Raw genomic sequence first — 23346 nt, 5'->3', positions numbered from 1 at the left:
TGCTGCTGCTGTGACCTTTGTTATTTGAGCCTGTCTCATCTCTACTTTTATCAAAAGTTGGGATTTATTTTTCTTTCAAATGCATCATGCATCCTACTTAATCCGATTCACCTAGGTTGTGTTGGCAGCAACGCTTCCTTTCGACGGCCTCAGCGGGGAAGACAGCACCGCTGCGTGCCGGAAAAGGTCCCTCGAGTATTTTTTTCACGTCACACTGTTGGTCATTCCATTCTGTTTTTGGCAATTGATGCAAACCATGCGTGTAACAGTATCAAAAGCATTTTCTCGCTTCTTGTGTCAATATCGGCTTAGACAAGAAAAGCGACTGGGAGGCTATTTGTTATTTTCACTTTTATTTTCTTGTTCTTTTGCGTTATTCATTTGGTGCTTGTGCTTTTTCTTTCTTCTGCTGCTTTCTATTCCAAGTTCTTGCGCCCCTAATATGATACTTTGGGCGCCCGAATTTGGTCTAGAGATGCGTCCAAGTGCATGTATTCTTGCCGTATTGTCTATTAGCAACTAGCGACTACGTAATGAATTTAGCAGCAATTGATTCGTTCAAGTTTAATATATTATTATTTTGTAGTTTTGGTCTAGATGATATCATCCACTAGCAGTTTGTGATTGGCCGGTGCTGATAGGAGTGAGAGGAAAGCGGTGACACCTGGCAATTTACATCATTTCTCCGTCTCGCAGCTTACAAGTCTCTCTCTCTCTCTCTCTCTCTCTCTCTCTCTCTATCTTTTTTTATATCTTTTTTTATTTCAAGGGAGGGAACACAATGATCATGAGGAGAGCGCCTTCATGGGCTGTGACAGCCCTGTCCTCGTCACGCCCACCAACACCAAACTTACGATCCTCATCATTTCGCTGCTTCCAATGCGCATCAAAAACATGGGCCGTCGCTCACCCCATCACCGCCCATGGACCACCGCCGAAAGCGCCCAAGCCGTCACCAGACTTTGGCGATCGCGTCGAGAGACGGAAGAAACATGAGGAGTTGATTAAAAAAGCGAGTTCGCAGGCGTCACACGCCAAATACCCGCTTAAGAAACGGTTTTGGAAGGATGTTCATGTGAAGGAATCGGATGGTGAGGATTTCTCTCTTTCTTTTCCTCCTGCTTTACCTTTTTTTTTGGGTTTCGGATCTGAATGTACAGAAGCTGATTGTTTGCCTAGATGGGTACCAAGTACTGCTAGATACACGCGCGATCCGCACGCCGACGCGAACGGCCTTGACAATACCCAGCTCGAAACGCCATCTGGCCGAAGCCATCGCTCTCGAATGGGACCTGCTAACGTCCGCGCAGCAAGCGCTCAAACAAGATTATATCCCACTGACATCGCTGACCGCGCGCGCGGCCGACATTGCGCAAGAAGATAATGTTGGCCAGGACAAAATCCGCAAGGAAATCGCCAACGTGGCCAAGATCTTTTTGTCTACAGATACACTGATGTGCTGGGAACCAGAAAGGAGACTGCACAACCCAGACCAGGAAACGCTACGCACTGCGCAAGTCAAAGCTGCCCGAAATGTTGTTGGATATCTCACTCAGACCATATGGCCGGGCGTCGAGATCAGCCCGATCCTCGACGAGGACAGCATCATGCCCGTCGGGCAAAGCGCGGCTACGGAGAGTGTCATTCAGGACTGGGTTGCGTCGCTGCCACCTTATGAGCTGGCCGGTCTGGAGAGGGCGATTGTCGCGTGCAAGAGCTTGCTGATCGCGGCCAGGCTGGTGGTTGAATGGGGCGAGCATTTCAGCCATATCCAGCCCACGCCGAGTGCTTCGAGGTTCGGTGCTGACGAGGCTGCTAAAGTGTCGATGCTGGAAGTTAACTACCAAACTGATATCTGGGGCGAGGTCGAGGATACTCACGACGTCAACCAAGTCGATGTCAAGCGGCAGCTGGGTGGTGTTATTCTCTTGATTAGTGGGAATAAAGGGTAGTTTTTAGCTGTATACTTGTATACCATGTATATATAGATATAGAATAATCTAGACGATAACTGAAACTTGAGTGGCGACAGCAGCCCATGTGTTGTATCGGCATCGTTTAGTGGCTCGGCCCATCCGCCCATTTATTTGCGTACCCCGGCCAGATCTGTTCAAGATCGGCGCCTTCCTCGCCTACGCACTTAGCGCTCGCTCATCATCAACTTCTGTCCTCCAATTTAATACTCGACTTATTATCGTTACGTCCGTCTCCTCAGACTTATCATTGCCACGCGGGCGACAACAAATACAAACACAAAACCAAAGAAAAAAAAAGGGAAACAGGAATCTGCTGAGCTGGCATGCAGTTGTGCCGAAAATGACAGAACGGAGTGAGGGGTGAGTTTCTCCGCATCCTCTGTCAACACAATCCAACAACTAGCTTGTTCTTTTCGTCGGCGGGCTTGGGGCGAGTGCGAAGCGTGTGGACTGGGCTGTTGATATATCTGTTTCGCAATTGTCAGTGGCGCAAGTGTCAGACACGCGGGCATCGAGTCAAATGCGATATATCGCACATGAGTTAAGACTGACTGCTCTGACTGTGCTTGCACCCCTTTACTTGCCTGCCCCCAGTCTGTCGATGGAGCAATGCCTTGTTTTGTTTTTCTAACTACAAAAGCGTTTTATCGGCTACTAACATGATCTCCCAATCTAGTCACAAACGGTCCAAGAGTTACTTGGCGCGCTCCATCCTACACCGCGACAAGTCCAAGGGTAGTAGTGCTGCTGGTGGTGACGATGACAGTGACCGCAGCGGCGACGGATCCTCGATTGCCGACACCCCGCGAAAATCCTCTCTATCACTAAACAGAATCCGCAGCACACGAAAAGTGCCCACGACGTCGGAGCCGATGGACTCGCCCAGTGCCTCGGGCGACGTTTCGATCAACCCCAGTGGTGATAGTGGGGAGAGTCCCGAAAAGCCAGAGTCGATCAAGAACGAGGACCCCAGTACAACAATCGAGCAGTCGGTGAGGGCGTTTCGGCTTTTTGAGATTCTGCGCAATGGCGATACTACTGCCATCTCAAAGGCGATCAAGGAGGCCAAGGAGGACGGTTCCGGGACAACGTCGTCGGGCACAACAATCTTGCACCTGGCGATCCAATGCGCCGAATCGCAGGTCGTGGATTTCGTCCTGGCCAGTGGCCCCGATATCGATGTCAATGCCCGCGACCGCGAGGGAAACTCTCCGTTGCATCTTGCCTCGCAGCTTGGGCGCGACGCTGTTGTCAAGGCTCTGCTTGAGCAGCCGCTGATCGACGACTCGGTGGTCAACTACCGCGGCCAGACCGCGCTCGACCTGGCTCGTACGCCGGAAATCTTCCAGCAGCTGCAGCTCTCTCGCTCTATCTTTATCGATGCCAAGACGAAGCAGATCCAGGACATGGTTATCCGATCCGACTACGATGCTTTGGGGAAGCTGCTTGAGGAGCCGCGCGTGCAGGGCACTGTTGATGTCAACGCTTTGGATCTTGTGACTGATACAGTCACTTCCCAAACGGGGGGCACATTGCTTCACGAAGGTGCCAGGAAACGGGATACTTCTCTGCTCCAGATCCTGCTGATGCACGGCGCCGACCCCTTTCGACGCGACAAAAAGGGCAAGCTCCCTCAGGATGTCACCAAGGACGACAAGACAAAGGCTATTGTCAAGAAATCGCCTGCTGCTGTTATAGCCCAGCGTGGGATTCAAGAACGCGCCATTCTGGGCAACAGTCCCTCGGCGCCTGCTTCCCACAGGGCCGTGAGCATGGAAGTCACCATAGCAGGAAAGGATGCCAGGGAAATGAAGGGCTATCTGAAGAAGTGGACAAATTATACTTCGGGGTTCAAACTGCGGTGGTTCGTGCTTGAGGATGGTGTCTTGAGCTATTACAAACACCAAGGTTGGCCTCTAATCTCACTTTTTTTTCTTCCAGAACAGGCAAGCTAATTTTGGTACAGATGACGCGGGCTCTGCCTGTCGAGGTGCTATTAGCATGCGCATTGCGAAGCTACACATGGATGCACAGGACAAAACCCGCTTTGAAATCCACGGCAAGTCGTCGGTCAAGTATCATCTCAAAGCCAACCATGTAGTCGAGGCCAAGCGATGGTTCTGGGCCCTTAACAACGCTATTCAATGGGGAAAGGATGAGGCAAAGGAAGAGGAAAGGCGGAAAACCAAGGATGCCGAGGTTCTACAGGCAAAACTACACCAAGTCGACAGTCGCGTTTCCGATTCTCAGGGTGAGCCCTCTAGCAGCAGACTTAGCCCCTCCAAGGGTCTGGCTGCTCCCAAATCGACCACAAGTTTTTCGCGCGTGAGCTCGCGGACCCCAGCAGAGTCAACATTCGCCGGCGGCGACGACGAGACCTCTGCGTACGGCTCTTATGCGCAGAGCGTCACTCAGACTGATATCCAGCGACACACCAGCCATCCTGTCGGGCCCGATGGCGACGTCGAATACGACGATTACAACGACTACGCTTCCAGCCGCGGCGATGTACAGCCTGCAAACAAGGATGCCTTTTATATCACTGCGCAATCTGCAAAGCTCCAGCTTGACCTTCTGTCCAATGTCTCGTCTTCTCTTCAGGTAGAAAAGACCAAAAATCCGGACCTGACTGTGTCCGACCCAGCGGTGGATCGCGCTTTAACCGCCTACGATTCTGCCGTGGGCAGTTTGAACGGCCTCTTGGCGAATCTGATGAAAATATCCAGAGACCGAGATGCGTACTGGCAGTACCGTCTCGACAAGGAGTCTGACACGCGCAAGATGTGGGAAGACAGCATGGCTCGAATTGTGCAAGAGCATGAAGACTTGCAAAGTAAAGTCGGCGAGTCCGAGGAAAAACGCAAGCGGACGAAGAAGGCACTCAAAGAGGTTCTCGAGATTTCGGCCGATCCTGATAGTAAGCGTGCATCTCAAACGCAACTTGACGAAACGGTAGATGCGTTGGAAGAGGCTGTGGAGGCCGCTGCGATTGAACAACCACCATCACCACCACCAACGACCCAAGAAGTAGAAAAGGTCGACGATGTGCCGGTGAAGCGGCTGAGCATTTCTGAATATGCAGACCTCGCAGAGTCGGACTCTGACGACGACGACGCCGAGTTTTTTGATGCCATCGAGTCTGACGAGTTGGAAGTTCAAGAATTGGTTTCTGTTAATGAGTCGGCGGAGAAACAGCCAGTGGATGATGAAGCAGCTGATTTACGTTCTGCGAAACTTTCGGCCATTACTCCGTCTTTCAAGGGTTATGAAGATCCTGTCCGGGAAAGATTGAAGATGGATAACGACGATCGGCCCAAAATTTCTCTCTGGGTATGCTTCATTTATTCAAAAAGATCTTTTCCGTGCTAACATAATTGTAGGGTATTCTCAAATCGATGATTGGTAAAGACATGACCAAGATGACTCTCCCAGTGTCTTTTAACGAGCCCACCTCTCTTCTTCAACGTGTTGCCGAGGATATGGAATACGCAGATCTCCTGGATATTGCTTCGGACCGTTCCGATTCGTTGGAGCGTTTGCTATATGTAGCTGCGTATGCAATTAGCGAGTACGCCTCTACAATTGGACGTGTGGCAAAGCCTTTTAATCCCTTGTTGGGAGAGACCTTTGAATATGTTCGACCAGACAAAAATTACCGGTTCTACGTCGAGCAAGTCAGCCATCATCCACCGATTGGTGCTGCTTGGGCCGAGTCGCCGAAATGGGAATACTTTGTACGATAATTTTACTCTCCGAATGCCTGTTTTTGTATTGGTGCTAACATAGTTTTAGGGTGAATCGGCGTTAAAGTCCAAGTTTTACGGAAAGTCGTTTGATATCAACCTGCTGGGAACTTGGTTCTTGAAACTACGCCCGATTACTGGCGATGAGGAAATCTACACGTGGAAGAAAGTCACGTCGTCGGTGATCGGCATCATTACCGGAAACCCCACCGTAGACAACTACGGGCCGATGGAAGTGCGCAACTGGAAGACGGGCGAGGTTTGCCAGCTCGAGTTCAAGCCCCGTGGCTGGAAGGCGTCGTCTGCGTACCAAGTGAGCGGCAAAGTGATGGACGCGCAGGGCATCACCAAATACAGCATTGGCGGACGATGGAACGACAAGATCTTTGCTCGACCAGCGTCAGGAAACGAGGGCGGAACCCCTGAAGGCGATGGCCGGACAGTGCTGCTGTGGCAAGCCAATACTCGGCCACCCAACATCCCATTCAATCTGACCCCCTTTGTGGTCACTCTGAATGCGATTCCGGACAACCTGCGACCCCATCTGCCCCCTACCGACACCCGCCTCCGCCCTGACCAGCGTGCGATGGAAGATGGGGAATATGATCTTGCGGCCACGGAAAAGCATCGGGTCGAAGAGAAGCAGCGAGCCAAACGACGAGACCGCGAAAGAACGGGTGACGAATTCGTTCCCCAGTGGTTCAAAAAGGCCAAGTGCCAGGTCACCGGCGAGGAATACTGGCAGTCTACGGGCGATTACTGGAAAGCCAGAGACGCGGGCGACTGGAGTGCCAGTGAGGATATTTTCTAGGTTGTTTTTTTTGAGGTTTTGCTTGTTTATTTTTTTTTCGCAGTCACACTGTAACCTTTTGCGTGGCTCTTGTCGCTCGCTCTTTAGTTCGCCATTAATATTATTAGATACATCAATACAGTACATTCTGCATGGGTGCATTTACTTGGAATTGAAGTTACGTACTGTAGTTGACCGAATGTAACGGTATTACAGTAATATCACGTGGTATAATACAGCGGAGTCTGGCAGAATATCAACATCCGGTCGACTCGGTCAGACAAGCTCACGGTCGACCATCACCACGATGGCAAGCGAGTATACCTGCAACATGTGCAGGCAAATTCTGCTGCCCAAGGCCCACGGTCGGGTCCTATTCCGACGAATTGCCCAACCCAGCAATCGCAGAAGCAATTTCTCAACATCCTCATCGACCGCAGCTCCGCGGAACCCGCTCCTTCGAATTCACAGCAACAGTCCCGCGCAATTGAGATCGCTGCAGCAGTCATCATTTGGAATTGCCCGCGCTGGTGCAGCTCAGAAATCAGCAGTCCTGTTCAAACCGCTGTCGAGAAGCGTGCAGAGTGCTATTGCCGTCCCCCAACCGTCGGACGAAACGCGGCCGCTGCGCAAGGCCAACAACCTCTTCCACTCGTTCACAAATTCGCCGTCGCCGATTATCAGGAAACGCGCAGAGTTTATTAAGCATAACGCTTTCTGTCCTCATCCGAGCCACCAGCAGACGCGCATATCCCCGTCGTCTCCGGAAGAAAAAAAGGAAATTGACAACAATAATGCTGGAGAAGAAAAGCTTCCTCCGGCCCACGCGCACTTTGAATGCCCAGACTGCGGGGTGCCAATGTACTGCTCCGAGGAGCACTGGATGGACGACTACGAAGCGCATCTCGAAGTATGCGAGACAGTGCGCCAAATCAACGAGGACGACCACGATCTCGTGTCTGGCCGGTTCTTCCCCGAATTTGCGTACCCGGGCCCGCAAGACGATAATTTCATCGTCAACATGACTAATTGGGATACGTATCTGTATACGCGTGAGTTTGAGGCGATTAATAATGAGCGCAGCATGCGGCAGGTGACTCGGTTGTTGACATATCCGGCGACGATTGCGAGTGTGTTGCATGAATTGAGTCCGTATAGCTTGCGCTCGGATGGGAAGCTGACTGTCGAGGGGATGAAGAGTTTGAGTGGTGAGTGAAATCTTTTGAGTTTGTTGGAATATCAATGCTGATATAATGTAGCACTTCGCTACACCCTCCATCCACCCAAGCAAGGTGAGGGCAAAGATGTCAAGGGTCTACGTCTGAAAGCACCCCCCGTGCGCATCTTCATTCTCGGTGCCCGCGCCGAGTCCTCGCTGCCCCGTCAAGTCTGGCTGCAACTGTCACACATGTTCCCCAATGCGCTGATCAACCTGATCTTCATCGGACCGGAGAGCATGGCAAACCGCGACGAGGAGTTCCCCTTGCCCGAACGCACGCCCGAGAACCCCTTTGGCGGCATCACCGAAGACCGACTGGGTCCGCAAATGAAAATCACCACATACGTGGACTACTTCCACACGATGCACAATGCGCAATATTTTGCTCCGTATGACCCGTACTTTGACTGCTTCATGCTCTTCCACCCGGGCCTCGGCCACCCAGCGTCCTCGCATGAGTGGGAAGAAACACTCCCCAAACTGCTCGAGACCAAGGTACCCATCCTCTGCACGGGATATACCCAATCAGACATGGAGCGCGATATCAACTGGGTTCACGACAAGTGCCGCGGTGAGTTTGATGTCTTGCTGCACCCTGGAGAAAACCGCTTTCGCAGTTTGAGATGGGATCTGAATGATATGGATCCTTTGGATGTGTCGGCGGGGAATTGGGGGTTGTGGGGATTCCGCGGAAAACGGTATGTTTTTTTTTTTTTTTTTAAATCCTTATTATCCGGTTGAATATTGTTCTAATGGTTCTTTTTTGCAGGTACGAGGCTACTCAAAAGAATGGCAGTGACACCATTGCTGTGTGAGCAGTTTTGGATGTGTACTGACCGACCGATTGCGATTCATTGTACTCAATTACCAGCTGTATACTAGACTTATCAATTGATATACTCAAATCAAAGACCATGTTTGTTCGTTAAAATGATAATTGAATATAGTAATATGTTCGTCAATTAATTCTTCCTGGAGGCGAATTAAGCTATCGGCGTATTAAATTCAAAACGAATCCAAGCCACACGATATACATCCTTCTGCATGCCATTCACACAGAAAAAGTCTAAACCAAAATCGGGGACAATGTCCGAGTTGGTACAAGAAGGGTATAAAAAGTCACAAATACAAATAGCTAGTGACATGCTAGAAAGAGAAAAAGAGAGAGATAAAAGGATATATAACAGGTAAGGCACCTCTAGCGTAGATAGATCGTAAAGAAAGCTTGCCGTTTCCAGGATTGACAAATTACCATCGGAACTGTTGATAAACAGCAATTGGTGGGAGTATTGTTTCGTTGTTTATCGGTCACGGGTCGTTGTTCGTATGACCTCAAGGAAAAGGAAAAGTGTGAGCAAGGCCGAGCCTTTGACGTCTTTCATTTGTGGAAAGCGGAGCAAAAGCAAAAGTTGACGTTGCACTTGAAGAAGAGAAAAATATAAGGGAATCCGCTTTACAGCATAACCAAGCCAGCAACGGCAACGACACCGGCCATCATGGCGCCAGCAACTTGGTTGCTGGCAGCAGCACCGGTGGCAGCAGGCGACGAGGCCGGGGTGGTGTTGCTCTCAGAGGTCGACTCGGACGGGGTGCTTTCACCAGTAGGAGCAGGAACACTAGGGGGGTTGGAGTTGGCCAGAGACGAGCTTGGGCTAACGCGAGCACTTGACGAGACCACAACAGAAGAGCTGGGCGTGGGTCGGACGGAGGGGGTGTGCGAGTGCGAGTGTGAGTGCGACGGGGTCGGGGTCGGGGTTGGGGTGGACGTGGGCGTGCTGCTGTGAGCGTGCACGATGCTGATTGTCGTTGTCGACGTGGCATAGGCCGAGAGCGCGAGCGAGAGCAGCGCGAAGGTCTTTGTGAAAAGCATATTGACGGGTTTGGAGTGTGTGTATATGTTTATTTGTATACAAAAGCGAACTGATAGTCCAGCGAGATGGCGACGACAGGTGAGTCCAGCAAAGAGAGGACGACAGAAACAGGAGTGCTGAGCGAGTGATCACTCTGATCTGTCTTGCGATGCGAATTGATGGAGAAAGAGAAAGAGAAAGAGAGAGAGAGAGAGCGTGAAGATGCAAGAGAGAAGGAAAGAAGAGAATAAGAGAAGACAAGAGAGAGTTTAGGGGTTCGTCGCGGCCCGCCAAAGCGCCCCGCTCGACTGCCGAGGGGCCAATAGAGGGGCACTAAAGGGCCCACTCCAGCCGCGCAGCCAATTGCACTGTGCGATGGCGCCTATCGTCATCACAGCTAATTTCTCTCATTCGCGTCTCCGGCGTAATTCTTGCTCTTGCATTGCGAATTCTGCCCTTAGCTTGCCAGCTAGTATACGTCTACGACTCTCTGTCTATTCTCTTGTTCGCGCGTCCAATTAATGTCGCAATGGGTTGGTTGATGCTGGATTCTTGCCGTTGATCTACATTCCAACCGCTGAGACAACAACAACAACAACAACAACAACAACATTGTCCGGAGTACATGTCTATTAATATCCGTTGATTAATCTCGGCTGTGACTGTGTAGTACAGTTATAGCACAGTCTAACCGCATTTAGCTGCATTAATCAACTCGATCATGATTGGCTGAGCACCTGATTCACAATGATTTCGAAAAGTAGCAAAGATCTTCTGTAATAATCTAGTACTAAATATATTATTGATACATCTTAGAATATTGATAATCGCTCATCCTCTACCGATGATATAGAATTTTGACATTGTCTAGAATGCCCATATCACTGGTCATGTATTGCCCGCCACAATCTTGTCAGCTCAACCCCTCACTGCTCTCAGCCCGCTAGGAACATGGAAGGTGTTGCACGTGGTTTTTCTTCCTTCCCTTTCACCTCTATTCTTTAGGACCCTTAAGAAAATAAAGGAAAATAGAACCGTTCGTTCAACTAACTTCTAAACTTGGATATCGTCCTATAAATTGAGAATGGCACCAACAATTCTCTTTGTCCCTGGCTTCTGGGAGGGCTCAACCGTCTTCAGCCCCGTCTCTTCCCTCCTAACCACCGATGGATTCAAGAACGAGACAGCTGTTCTCCCCAGTACTGGAACCACGTCGCCAGGTAACCCTGGAATGAAGGATGATATTGCCGCCATCCGTAAACACCTCCAAGGCCTGGTCTCACAGGGAGAAGATGTTGTGCTGGTATTACATTCAGCCGGTGGATTCCTTGGGAGTGAGGCAATGGAAGGCTTAACCAAAAAGGATCGTCAAGGAGAGAACGGAGGAGTGATTGGTATTGTGTTTTTGTCCGGGGCTGTTTTCCCCGAGGGATATGAGCATCAACCACTACCTTTTGCAGTTGTTGACGTAAGTTTTTTTTCCTTTCCACATTTTCTTTTGGTTATTATTCTACAGTGCTAGTATGAAAGATATTAACTAACCGTTGCATGTTTTTTTTAACCTAGGGCGGTGCCTCTCACTGTGCACAGCCCGAGACTCTTCTTTTCGCTGATCTATCCGACGACGAGAAAACCAAATGGCTCGCAGAACTAAAGCCTCAGCCGGCGCAGGGCTGGGACGACAAAGTCGCATATGCAGGCTGGAAAGACGTCCCCAGTGTGTATCTAGTTTGCGAGGGAGATAATGCATTGCCAGTGCCTCTACAAGAGCAATTAGCTGGCTTGGCAGGTAGCAAAGTAGAGCGATGCAGTGCAGGCCATATACCGCAACTTAGTCAACCTGCAAGGGTGGTAGAAGTTATCAAGGCTGCTTGTGTCACTTTTTAGATATATGACATGGCATACATGTGGGTTTACCCAAGGCTGGCATGATGCATAAGGCTGCAGTAGTGGCATTCGGCATCTCCCGAAAGTTACACAGCAGTAACTTGTACAACCTATATAGCAAATACGTATATCGGTGTCTCCAGTCATAGAAAAAAAGTCTTCAGGGGGCTTTTCTACTCTAAATAAGTGACCAATCTCAGCTAAGCATAGGGACTTGGGAACCAATTGCGCTGTTTTGACGAAACTGCTCTCGAACCAGCCATGAATAACATGGCACCAAGCGAATACTAATCCATCCACCTTCTTATATGCATTGTAAGCTTTTAAACTCCTTTCTTGAACCTCTCCTGTCGAAACGAGCTTTTTTTTTTTTTTCATTAACGCACTCTGTTTGATGCAGGATGAACGGCTCCGAGGCGTCGCTGTACTCATCCTGATCGATGGTGTATTATCTGGTTGCCTGTTGCAGAGTCCTTAGTCTTGCCCGTGAAGCAGCCAAGTCATCGCGGCTTGTCTCGAATTTCTCTTCCAGGAATTCGGAAAGAATGGGTTTCTGATCTTTAGGATATATAATATGAAGTCCTTCTAACTCCATATAAGGGGGACTAGTTATGAAGAAAGAAAGAAATTTCAGGATGCGGTTGAGACAGGCAGAAGTTGGTTGAATAATGCGGGAGGTCGTTTAACAGTACCGCTCATGAACTATCCGCTTGGAAGCTATCACCAAAGAATAGGCAAAATGTTAAGAGTTCGCTACTGAGAAAAGAGGTCACAAAGCAACTTAATACTATTAGTACTTGTAAGTTTTATGATCAATTATCGTTGTCTCGTATTAATTAATAAATAACAAGTCCATCGGCATAATAATATGCACGGGGGTATAAAACATTCCTGAGAATAAAAGCAAGAAACCGCCCAAGTCACGCCAGAATCTATATGACTCATTCGTGGCATGAAAGACCTCCAGCAAAGAGAATTTTAGACAAATAGGAAAAGAAGAGTATCATTTAAAGAGCCCACACCATTGCAGACACAATCGCGACGGCCGGGATATAGCCGTTCCACTGCATGCCCAGATGCGACGCACCAGAATCGGGATTCGCAGCCGTGGTGCCATTCGCCAGAGTACCGTTAATGTAGGCAGTCTCGTTGGTGCCGTTCTTCATCACCGTCACCGCGCTCGAGTTGCGAGGAGGGTCGCCGATGATTTCGTTCAAGTACGTGCTGTTTGTGTTGCCGTCGCATCCACACGTCTGGTATTGCTCGCACAGACAGACGACGTTCAGGGTATAGTTGCCATTGGTGGTTTGGTTGTCCGAGTTGCTCTCGTTGATCGGGTGGTGGTAACCGTAGGGTACGCCGTATGGGTATGAGTACACCGGATGCGCCCACACGCCCAGTCCAAAGCCCAGAGCTGCGCCGCCGATCAGGTACGGAGTGATGCCGGATGATGATCTAGCACCTGCAGTGTATGGTGTGGCTGCGCCTCCGGGATAGTAGCTTCCACCGCCGTACGAGCGGGCAGTGCCAGAGCCAGATCTGGAAGAACCGCCAGCATTGCTACAAGAACCACGATCAGAATCAATACTGCCAGAAATGAGACATGGAAACATGCTTACCTTGACGACGATGTACTGCCAGACCGCGAGCTGCCACTTGAACCTCCACTGCCTGAGCTTCCACTAGAGCCTCCTCTACCACCACTGCTTCCACCGCTGCTTCCTCCACTACTTCCTCCACTACTTCCACCACTACTTCCACCACTACTTCCGCCTCGACCGCCTCCTCCGCCTCCTCGTCGCTTTTCTAGATCGGCTGCTTCGGGCGCCTCAACGGAGGCATCCTGCTCGGCGACAGCCACATCTGACTGAGGAACAGAGAGCGACTGCGTCACAGGGGACAGGAGGAGAATGAGACCGGTTGCGACGGAGAGCCTCATGATGGAAATATACGTGTTAGAAATGTCTTTCTGGTGACAATAATTTGCCAGTGATGGAATATTTGTAGACGAAGAAATGCCAGTGGTGAGGTTGTGTTTCACGTCTTTGGCTCAGCCAGTCATCAATTGATCAGTATGATGTAGTAGCAGCGGGGCTATTGTTATATAGCTATGATCGGCCTCAAAGAACGTCAAAGGGCTTGGGATCCTCAGGCGAAAAAAAACCCCCCTGCAAGCGTGGCTTGGTGGCTGTGGAGATGGAGAAAGACACGAGAACAACAACGTGCCAACTCAAATTCAAATGTGATACGAAAGACGGAAAAACGATGGGGAGTTTAGGGGCGATCTTTCGCCGCGCTCTTTGGGAAGTGGCCGACGGTTTCAGTCATTCTTTTCCTAATTCGGAATAGCGGTGCAGGGGATTGCCAAGTTGGGATTAGCGCCATGGGGCTATGCTGTTACTGCTGTGTAACGCATTATTACAATACGGGCCATTACTATGCGGCTGAGGCAAGCAATCAACCTTATGCCTGATTCTTACGAGTTGCCATTACTACTAACGTATGGTGATGTATCAATACATCATTAGTGGTGCCACGGTGCTACATGGTGGCAAGGCGTATTCATTAAATTATGAACGGGCTCCCTCGTATTTATGATGTTACATACGAAGACTATTTTCTTACCTCGGCCAAGCCGCCAAGCACTGCCCTGCTGTGGCCGTATTGGGCAGGCCATACTGGGTATAGTCAAGAGGATACTGGTGATTGATAATAATGGCCAGCGAGTCATTAACTCCAATGATATATGCAGGCTAGAGATCAAGATTTTCTGGTTTCTTCTAGGTTCCCCGCATTTTTGTGGCACTGCATCAGAATACGCACCGAGTATATTGAATACGATGTTTATTATGTTGGAACTATGTGACTGACTATGCTCAAAAATTCACCACGACTGTTCTATGGCTTCACCAACGGCCGGTAGATGGGATCCCACATCTGCGCCCGAATCCACTCCTCTAACTCAGCATCCTGCTCAGGAATCGCCTTCTCCTGCGCGAGCCCTTCCTTGACCGCAGCGCGAATCACCGCTTTGGCAATGTGCACGCTAATCTCTCGCACGTCTACTACGTCGGGCAACAGAGGTTTGTTGGCATCCTTGAGTGCTGGTGACTGAGCAGACAGTGCCCTGACCGCTGCCACGAGCATTTTGTCTGATAGTAAACGGCTTCTACTAAGGACGGCGCCAAGTCCGATGCCGGGAAAACATGTCGAATTGTTGCATTCCGCTAGAGCTTTATTAGAAATAATCTCTCGTAAACAGTAGGACGGCATCTTACCAATCTCATATCTGACCCCGTTGTATTCAACAGGAGGGAATGGGCTACCTGTTGCGATCAATGCCCGACCTTCGGTCCAGTCGTTGATATCCTTCGGCTGCGCTTCGTGGAGTCGTGTCGGGTTGCTCAGAGGAAACACAATCGGACGTTTAACATGTTTCGCCATTTCTCTGATGATATCTTCTGTAAACGCGTTCGGCTTGGTGGATGTTCCAATCAGCGCATGCGGCTTCACCTCTTTGATGACGTTGTAAAGGTCGGTCTTGGCATGGTCTTTCCATTCGGAATCGTCTCTTGCAAACAGTGTTTGTGCTGGGGTCAACTTGTCTTTGTGAGACTTGAGAAGAAGGCCGGGTTTGTCGATACACCTATGGATCGTTAAGCACGGTTCGTTTGAAGAATAGAGATTGTCTCACCATATATGCTTGGTCGCCTCTTCCTTCGGCTTGTTGCTCTCCGTTGCAATCGCATCGCAAATCTGATCCGCTATTCCAGTCCCTGCAGACCCAGACCCGAATATTACAACGCGGACATCAGTTATATGAATGTTGCTGACATGCAGGCCAGCCATCAACGCCGCCAGAGTGACGCAGCCCGTTCCTTGTACATCGTCATTGAAACAAGGTATCTGCGGGCGGTACTGATCCAGCAATCGTCGAGCGTTACGAAGGCCGAAATCTTCACTGTATGAAATGAATACCTTCTCATGGTGTTGATTTTAAGCTGGGTACTTACAAATGGATATATGCATTTGGAAAGATCTTCCTTGCATTCGTGACAAATTTATCCACAAATTTGTCGTACTCCTCCCCTCTGACTCGCCGCTGGGGCAGTCCCAAGTAAAGGTCATCCTTTAACAATTCTTCATTCTACTAACCGTCAGCTATCCATTTGTACAAGTGAAAAGATAAACAGAGAAAGAAAGAAACCCGAGCATACATCGGTTCCGCAGTCCAAGACTACTGGAAGCTGTCTGGTAGGATGAATCCCAGCACACAAAGTGGTCAAGACAAGCTTGGCAACCGAAATGAGCACTGAGCCAACACCTTGGTCTCCAATCCCCAAAATCTATATCAATTTATTAGTATTTCCCCATTTCTTGTAAGAAGCAGACTGCATACCTCTTCCCCATCCGTGACGACAATGTAGTCGATGTTTTCGTCTCTTCCGCAATCGGTAAATCTCTTTAGATCGTCTTCGATTGTGTCTTGATCGTGGATATTCAAGAAACAGCCCTCTGGTCTGCGAAAAAGCTTTGAATAATTCTGAATGGCATCTCCCTCAGTTGGTGTGTAAATGATACTGAACATCTCCTTCAGATGGTCCTGTATAAGCTAACATCCAATCAGCAAGTTCTCCCAGTACTCGTACGAGAGATATTTCCTACTCTGTAATACAAGACCTGATTCTGCACCTTCATGCTGGCCATGAATGTATTCTTGGCCAGATCATTGGGTCTGGAAGAGTACTGCTCATACGCCCGAGCTACTTGTTCGTCCAGTGTTTGGATATTGGGTGGGAGAAGGCCGTGTAGGTGGAACCCATGGCGCTCCTCTTTGGTAAATGCCGACCCCTTGTTGAAATATGAATTGTGCAGAAGATCATGACCCTGATGACAGTTAGAACAAGCTTTGCAAAAAAAAAAAACATCCGTAATGTTTTCTATAACTCACCTCTAAGGGACATTCCAGTGGACCTGAAACTGCGCGGGGCAAATTGCTAAACTTTGAGGCCATGGCGATACGTATCAATCAATCGAGTTCCATAGGATTGCATCGATTTTGTCAGAGACTCATTGTTCGCACTGCTCATTGAAGTGGCTGCTGGCTGGGCCAGCCCGAGCGGGGAAGCATGACGTATGTAGAAGTGTAACACTTCAGCCACATGTTGTTATGAAGCGGCATTGCTGCCCGGACGAAGGAAATAATGCGCTGGCTGGTGATGGGCACGATAGATGCAGCCAATATACCCTAGTAAGTTCCAGGAGAGCTGCCAGTTTTCACCCTCGATGAACAGGTGAAGCTCGGTATTATTGGCAGTTGCCAAAAAGAGATGATTACCAAGAATAATGCAGAGTCCCAAAAAGGAAGGAGAATTGGTCAGCAAAGCCGGTCGCTGCTGCTTTAAGTGACAGCAACTATTCTGACATAATCTACCTCTCAACAAGTCGCTCAGGGCCAATCACAGGCTCCAAATGTTCGTCTTTGACCCCACTTTCTGCCATCTTCCCAATCACGTGAGTTAAAGACGACGCCGCTTTTTGCATTTGCCCCGACGAGTTTCTTCTGCCTTATTTATAAACCTTCGTCTCTGATTAAACTGGTTGACAAATTATTTCCCCAATAACACGCCGTAGCAACTACAGCACAGTCGCTTCTCGTGGCAGATGTCTCATAGCTTCTCTCCCGAAATCCTGTCCTCCTCCTCATATCCAGTTCCCGACCGGCCCACGGAGAAAGGGGCGATGGACGGAGCAGCCAATTCAGACGTGCTCTTAGGAGGCCTCACACTGAAAAACCAGGAAGCTTTCGCTGAAGCCGAACGAGCCAAAGCAAAAAAGAACAGCAGTCGCACATCAGCTCGAAAGAGAGGCCGTCCACGTTTGTTAAATAAGGATGACAATGCTGCCGAGGTCTGTCGCCCACTCCTACCATGCAGTATACTTCAACAGCGAATTGGATTTTTTACTGACCAGTATGACAGCGCCGAAGAACACAAATACGCCTTGCCCAACGCGCTTACCGATCGCGCAAAGAGGCGACCATCTCATCCTTGAATGACCGGGTGTCTGAAATCGACTCTGCCGTCGAGAGCATGGCCCGGTCATTCGCTTCATTTCACGACAAGCTGATAAACTCAGAACTGTTAGAATCGCATCCCGATTTACTGCGTAGTCTACGTGGTGTCGCTGGGAAGACGGTTTCCCTAGCTCAGCTATCTAAAAGAGAGGCCATTTTCTCGGGCGAAATGTCCAGGGAAGAGGCGGAACACGGAGATTCCATGGATGAAACCCAATTAGTCTCTGGTTTTGGACAACACAGCACTGCCAGTCAAAACTCACACATCACTGAAGAGGGTGTGCTCGAATATCTAGCTTCATATGCTGCAACTGATACTTCTTCCCGAAGCAAACCTTCGAACAAGGTCAAAGGATCTCATGTTCCTATTTTCCCCACTCACACATTCAATCATACCCAGCTTTCACCCACTCCTCACATCTCCATAAACTCATTCGCACACCGATTGCAACGTATCTGCTGGGAGCGCGGCTACCAGCTACTGCTAGACCCGTTTGCAGATCCCGAGACTTTATTCCGCGCTTTTCGCTTTTCTTTTGGATCAACCAGTCGTGAACGTCTGCTATATCGTTTTTACAGAGCTCTGAACCGGGGCAGCTACAGTGGACCTGATTTCCGCGACAGCTATTCAGGGATACACAGAACCCCGTCTGGCGATCTTGTGCCTCCTCAAATCCCCAAATCGGCCGGATCATGGCCATTGCAACTGGCAGAGACCCTTTACTCACGACGCAGCGTCGACGGCCGTTTAGAATACCCCGGGTTCGACGGCGAATGGCTTGACGCCAATGACGTTGAAGACTTTTTACGCGAGCAAGGCATTGCCGTCGATGCGCGTTCTTCCTTTGTAGAAATATCAAACCTACATTCCGACCTGTTCCAGAAGATGATGATAAATGGATCATTTCAAGAAACAGTCATTCCCGAGAATTACGGCGCAACTTCTACGTCTCATCAAGAACAACAAAGAGATGTGATTGACCCACGCATCTTTGCTGCATCATCAAATTCCTCTTCTCTCTTTTCGTCGGATGCGAGCGCGATTATATCCATGGATGGTAGTAGCTCTTTTCCGACGCCTGGCGGTGGATCATCAACTCAGCTATCGAATCCAGAAATCATGCCGTCGATAATGCCAGAGAATGGTATGAACTCGGGTTTTACTAATGGCTTTGACAATATTTCTCTGACTTTTGACGTCAAACGCTTCATAGACCGTAAGTATTAAACTTTCTACTACAAGAATTTACAGTCTTGCTAACGTGCCTTAAAAGGACTTGTGATGAAGGCGGTATGCCTGGGGTGGACACCGGGATATCGTAAAGCAGACGTCGAGGAATCGTTGTATCATGCTGTCCGATTCATAATTTGAGGTCACTTATTAATATTATAATTAGCGCGAATTTTATTATTTAATATTATGCAGTTATTCCCCATATAAAAAAGCACGTTCAGTCTAGATTTGCTGTTGCTGTCAGTGTAAAATAGAATGACGCTAAACGAACCAAAAAAATTAAAATATTTAAAAGTATGAAAATCCCGAAAACTGCCAGAAATGATGTATGCTCTATGTTTGAGCCATGTAATAATCAAGTCATAAACGAATGAATATAGGAACCCCATTATCAATGATGTTTTTCCAACAAGTGAACCATAGTCGTCCAACCAGTGCAACATGCCTTGGCCATTGCGTGTGAGCACCAACAACACTGCACAGTATTGTCAGGGACCTCGGTCGAATTACGCTGGGAGTGGGCCGATTGATTATTTGCCGCCGCGTTTCGTACTATCCCACTGTCACGCGCTTGACCAGACAATCGCTTTTCTGCTGCTGTTGATCCAGGCTGCTTCTCGGAGAATGAGAGATGCTCCGGAATGATCATTTTGGCATACAGTGCAGACGGTATGTCGTGCCAGAAATTGCATTGGCAGCAAACGACGAATATCTTGGCTAGATACTTGTCTTGTCTGGGAGACATGGTGTTTCTCAGAATCTTGTCTTTGGGTTGTGTTGCTGCTACTAGCGGTGCTCGCGGAGAAATTGTTGCTGCACTGTTCGGCGTAGCCGAGGGGGTATCTGTCGTCTTGGGCAAAGTATCTGCTGCAGGAGGGTTCGACACGGCCGGAGAATCTGCGACAAGGGTTGACGAATCATTGGTAGCAACAGAGTCTCTGGGGATGATTAAGGGTTGCTGAGGCGAGAGTCGTTTGGTGGTATTCGGCTTGGGTGTTGGCTTTTTGTTTTCTTCTGGGTTGCTGGTTGTTTCTTCCTTTTCTGGACCAGTCTTGAATGGCAGCGGCCAAGGGGCCTCTGACGGCTTGGCGATTGGATCTTGAGGGCTGGTGGATGTTGAGATGCTTGCTGTAATTTGATTCCCTGTATTTTGACTTGCACTATTTTGGCCCCCGGGACTTTGACTCACAGTATTTTGACCTGCACGACTATTTTTCTGCTGGGAGTCCTTGCATGTCTGGGCCTGTTCTTGTTTTTGCGGATCCGTCTTTGGGAGGCCGTAGTTGGGTAGATTGTTGTTCGTCTTTGGCCGTGCTCTCTTGGGGCTTTTGGGTCCAGGCTCAAGTTTCTTCGTCCGACCTATCCGTAGTGAGTCTGGGATTGTGATGTCCTTTCTGTCTGAATGGCTTTTGATCGGGCGGGCGTTGGACGAGTCTGGCTGGGGCCTATTGGCAGCATTGCTTGACTGAAAATGACTAGCTTCATCTGACAAGGGGTGATGGATAGGAGCACCGGCTCTTCGAAGAGTATGCCTGTTATCATCCACACCCGGATGGTTAACGGTATATCCATTCATTTGCCCTTCTTGTCTTTCCTGACCCCGTGGATGAGGAGAAGGTGTCAGCACAGGGACAGGTCCTTGTTTCAAGTCCCTGGTGATTGTAGCCCCAAACCCTGGCGGTAAAGTAGCAGACACACGCGGTGCTGGTATATCATTAAGCTGGTCACTTTGACGCGGGCCGTGCAAGGCAGGCAGATTCCCATCTGGTGTTGTTGTACTGCGGGATATACTCGGCCGTCGACTGCGAATCCGCGTCGATATACTCGAGATCAGTCCGAAACGGGTATTGTTATTGTTATTATCATTATTATTATCTGAAGAAGTACTGGATTCTCTGCGAGAGTGCTGCTGCTTGACCGGGGGCTGTTTCTTCACCAGACGTCGTGATGTCTGACGCCCTTCTCCCATCCTCGGTGGTACTGACTGCGAGCGCGCTCGAGGCTTGGAGTCCTTTTTCCACGTTGGGGAGACGCATATTACTTCGCGACGCTCCATCGTCGTCGGCTGGGTTTCGGTGTGTAGAGGGAGTGCGTCTATCGGGTTGCCAATGGTGGTCACCTGAGACCTGGCTTTGCGAGGGATGTCGTGCTGTTGTCTTAGCGAGAAGGAGAACCTCCTTGGACGCTCCATGAATTGGGAAATAAATCATAAAACTAGGGAAAAAAGGGAAAGGGAAAAAAAGATGAAACAAACAGACAAAGAAAACTGCCGTTGTTTGTGGTGAGGTCTGAAGGCGGTAAACTCGGTCTTTGTTCACAGTCTCGTCTGCCAGGCTGCGAGTTCGGGGGGGGGGGTATGTTTTGTTAGTAATTGAGTTGAATGTTTATCAAACACTCATTTCGTTTGTGGATATTCATGGTAAAGATATATATAGATACACAGATATATGCACTGCAGATGTATTATAAGAGCGGGGGTGGCCAGTTTCCGGATTAGCGCGTGCGGCTTGCTGCCCTATACCTCTCACCACCACCGCTCCCCATCCTCACCCGCCTCTCCTTTCTCTGCCCAATCAGTCACTTAAACAACACAGGGATTGACAACTTTTACACAATGGTGAGTAGTACACTGGTATCCCTAGGACTATAGCATCTGGTAGAAAAACAAAGATGAAAGGCTTATATACAATACCGGTTTTTGGGGGAATGGGGATACCGTTCAGCAACGTCGCGGCAACGTTGACAGGCTTGGTAACAGTCATATAACCAAAAATGGTATTAATACCGTTAAATTATTGATACGTTGCCAATTTATTGACTGTATCAGCGTTTTTCTACGTATCATAAAACCATAATGTATCAAAATCTTGATACGTTTTGAACTTTGTAACCATCCTGTAACTATATAATTTATATATAGAACCAATAAAAACCGATTTTTTGAATTGATAGACCCACAAAACAAATTAGACGCGTTGACGCGTTTACCCTGACCCTTATAAATATATATATCAACACCATACTCAGATATATATATATATATATATATATTTATCCCCCCCCCCCCCCAAAGCCTTATTAACCAGCTTGCAGGCTTCCCAATTCGGTCAAATCAGTGCGCGCAGGCCAGCAGGCCTCGCTGTAGCTTCCTCAGTACGTTGCAATCCCTTTTATGAGGCCTTAATAACCAGCTTGCAGGCTTCTCAGAGCGTTAAATTGGTGTATGCAGGCCTGCAGGCTCGGTATGTTGTTAACCCCCCCCTTTATATGGCCTCATTAACCGACTTGCAGGCTTTGCTGTAGGCTACTCTACAAGCTTCTTGTAAGTTTCCTTAGTATGTTGTCAACCTCTCTCTATATGGCCTCACTAACCAGCTTGCAGGCTTCCTAATTCAGTCAAATTGGTGCATGCAAGCCTACAGGCCACCCTGCAAGCCTTCTGAGTACGCTGTTATATTGGTTCTGCAGGGCTTAGTGCAGGCCACGCTGCGGCTTCTCCATTTGTAATTAGAATACTAAAAATACAAGTGGCTTCTATTTGAATTATAATTAATTTGTAACGTATCAAGAAATATAGACGTATCAAGGAATATAGATGTATCAAGGAATATAGACGTATCAAGGAATATAGATGTATCAAGGAATATAGATGTATCAAATTCTGTAATGTAGAAAGTGGTTTGCAACCGTTTTATATTTTGTAACGTCACCACATTGCCGATACGTCGCAAAAAGTCACTATACTTAGAAAATCGGATATATAGTGATATTTGCAACGGTCATGCTTGTGTAGTCTTCTTGATACGTTGCAAACCCACATAACGTCGCTGCAATGTTGCTGAACGGTATCCGCGTTCTTGCATTTTCCGGTATTGATAGAATACTAAGGAAGTTAATTAAAGAAGAAAAACAGAAATATTAAACTGTAATGATATTCAATAATAATAAGACTGTGAGAGTAAGGTTCGAAGAGCGTGATTATATTGGTAATAGGGTGATTCGTAGGGTACGACTCATAGGGTAGCTGGGGTCTATTACTCTCGCAGTTAATACCAAAGTTATAAAGAAAATTTAATAAATGAGGTGATAATAATAGCTAAATATAGAATTGTATAAAAATATAAGTATGAAGTAATTAGTATGTAGTTTGCTATGTCATACTGGCTGGGCGACAGCAGTGGCTGCCTGCGTCCGCACATCCAAAACAAACACGGCTTCCCTATCCTCTCACTTTCCTCAATTTCCCCGAGCAGACAGCAACCGTGCTGTCTGCTCAGCTGAGAGAGGCGATTATTGAAAGTGCCCGAAGTGAGGAAACAGACGATGAATCGAGTGACGTATCGGAGTGATTAGAGCCAGGGGGTCTTGCTGGGGTCTGCATGTAGTTAATAAATAGCTAATAGGTTTAAAAATGTTCACTCTGCTCTTTACATTTTATTATGGGCAAGCTGTAACTATGGCTATTCTGAAGTTTGTGACGACGAGTCGATTCCTATCCTCTAAGAGTACTCTGCAACGAGAAAACCAAACATGAGAAGGGAAAGAGGAAGAGAAAGAACCTCCCCTGCTAG

The 23346-nt window shown here is 48.5% G+C and overlaps 7 protein-coding genes across 7 annotated transcripts; 3 read left to right on the top strand and 4 right to left on the bottom strand.

Annotated features, from left to right (window-relative positions):
* Nucleotides 1-781: 781 nt before the first annotated feature.
* TRUGW13939_02088 (uncharacterized protein) lies at nucleotides 782-8543 on the top strand (the record flags this gene model as incomplete). Its single annotated transcript, XM_035485284.1, has 9 exons — nucleotides 782-1091; nucleotides 1180-1948; nucleotides 2653-3884; nucleotides 3943-5306; nucleotides 5357-5710; nucleotides 5769-6513; nucleotides 6749-7717; nucleotides 7769-8426; nucleotides 8498-8543. 9 exons carry the CDS (start codon nucleotides 782-784, stop codon nucleotides 8541-8543), a joined length of 6447 nt encoding a protein of 2148 aa, XP_035341177.1.
* Nucleotides 8544-9181: 638 nt separating this feature from the next.
* Nucleotides 9182-9598, bottom strand: TRUGW13939_02087 (uncharacterized protein; the record flags this gene model as incomplete). The annotated part of the gene is made up of 1 exon (XM_035485283.1): nucleotides 9182-9598. The coding sequence occupies one exon, from the start codon at nucleotides 9596-9598 to the stop codon at nucleotides 9182-9184; it is 417 nt and encodes a 138-aa protein (XP_035341176.1).
* Nucleotides 9599-10662: 1064 nt separating this feature from the next.
* TRUGW13939_02086 (uncharacterized protein) lies at nucleotides 10663-11465 on the top strand (the record flags this gene model as incomplete). Its single annotated transcript, XM_035485282.1, has 2 exons — nucleotides 10663-11046; nucleotides 11145-11465. 2 exons carry the CDS (start codon nucleotides 10663-10665, stop codon nucleotides 11463-11465), a joined length of 705 nt encoding a protein of 234 aa, XP_035341175.1.
* Nucleotides 11466-12472: 1007 nt separating this feature from the next.
* TRUGW13939_02085 (uncharacterized protein) lies at nucleotides 12473-13404 on the bottom strand (the record flags this gene model as incomplete). The annotated part of the gene is made up of 2 exons (XM_035485281.1): nucleotides 12473-13025; nucleotides 13085-13404. 2 exons carry the CDS (start codon nucleotides 13402-13404, stop codon nucleotides 12473-12475), a joined length of 873 nt encoding a protein of 290 aa, XP_035341174.1.
* Nucleotides 13405-14363: 959 nt separating this feature from the next.
* Nucleotides 14364-16479, bottom strand: TRUGW13939_02084 (uncharacterized protein; the record flags this gene model as incomplete). The annotated part of the gene is made up of 8 exons (XM_035485280.1): nucleotides 14364-14692; nucleotides 14744-15111; nucleotides 15160-15426; nucleotides 15479-15612; nucleotides 15683-15811; nucleotides 15865-16077; nucleotides 16131-16352; nucleotides 16417-16479. The coding sequence occupies 8 exons, from the start codon at nucleotides 16477-16479 to the stop codon at nucleotides 14364-14366; spliced, it is 1725 nt and encodes a 574-aa protein (XP_035341173.1).
* A 650-nt stretch (nucleotides 16480-17129) lies between these two features.
* Nucleotides 17130-18913, top strand: TRUGW13939_02083 (uncharacterized protein; the record flags this gene model as incomplete). The annotated part of the gene is made up of 3 exons (XM_035485279.1): nucleotides 17130-17375; nucleotides 17447-18758; nucleotides 18816-18913. The coding sequence occupies 3 exons, from the start codon at nucleotides 17130-17132 to the stop codon at nucleotides 18911-18913; spliced, it is 1656 nt and encodes a 551-aa protein (XP_035341172.1).
* A 253-nt stretch (nucleotides 18914-19166) lies between these two features.
* Nucleotides 19167-20966, bottom strand: TRUGW13939_02082 (uncharacterized protein; the record flags this gene model as incomplete). The annotated part of the gene is made up of 1 exon (XM_035485278.1): nucleotides 19167-20966. One exon carries the CDS (start codon nucleotides 20964-20966, stop codon nucleotides 19167-19169), a length of 1800 nt encoding a protein of 599 aa, XP_035341171.1.
* Nucleotides 20967-23346: the final 2380 nt, after the last annotated feature.

The sequence above is a fragment of the Talaromyces rugulosus genome, chromosome I (assembly GCF_013368755.1).
Source record: "Talaromyces rugulosus chromosome I, complete sequence".
Classification (NCBI taxonomy): domain Eukaryota; kingdom Fungi; phylum Ascomycota; class Eurotiomycetes; order Eurotiales; family Trichocomaceae; genus Talaromyces; species Talaromyces rugulosus.
Note: the sequence above shows the minus strand (reverse complement) of the source record. Positions and strands in the feature narration are given on the sequence as shown.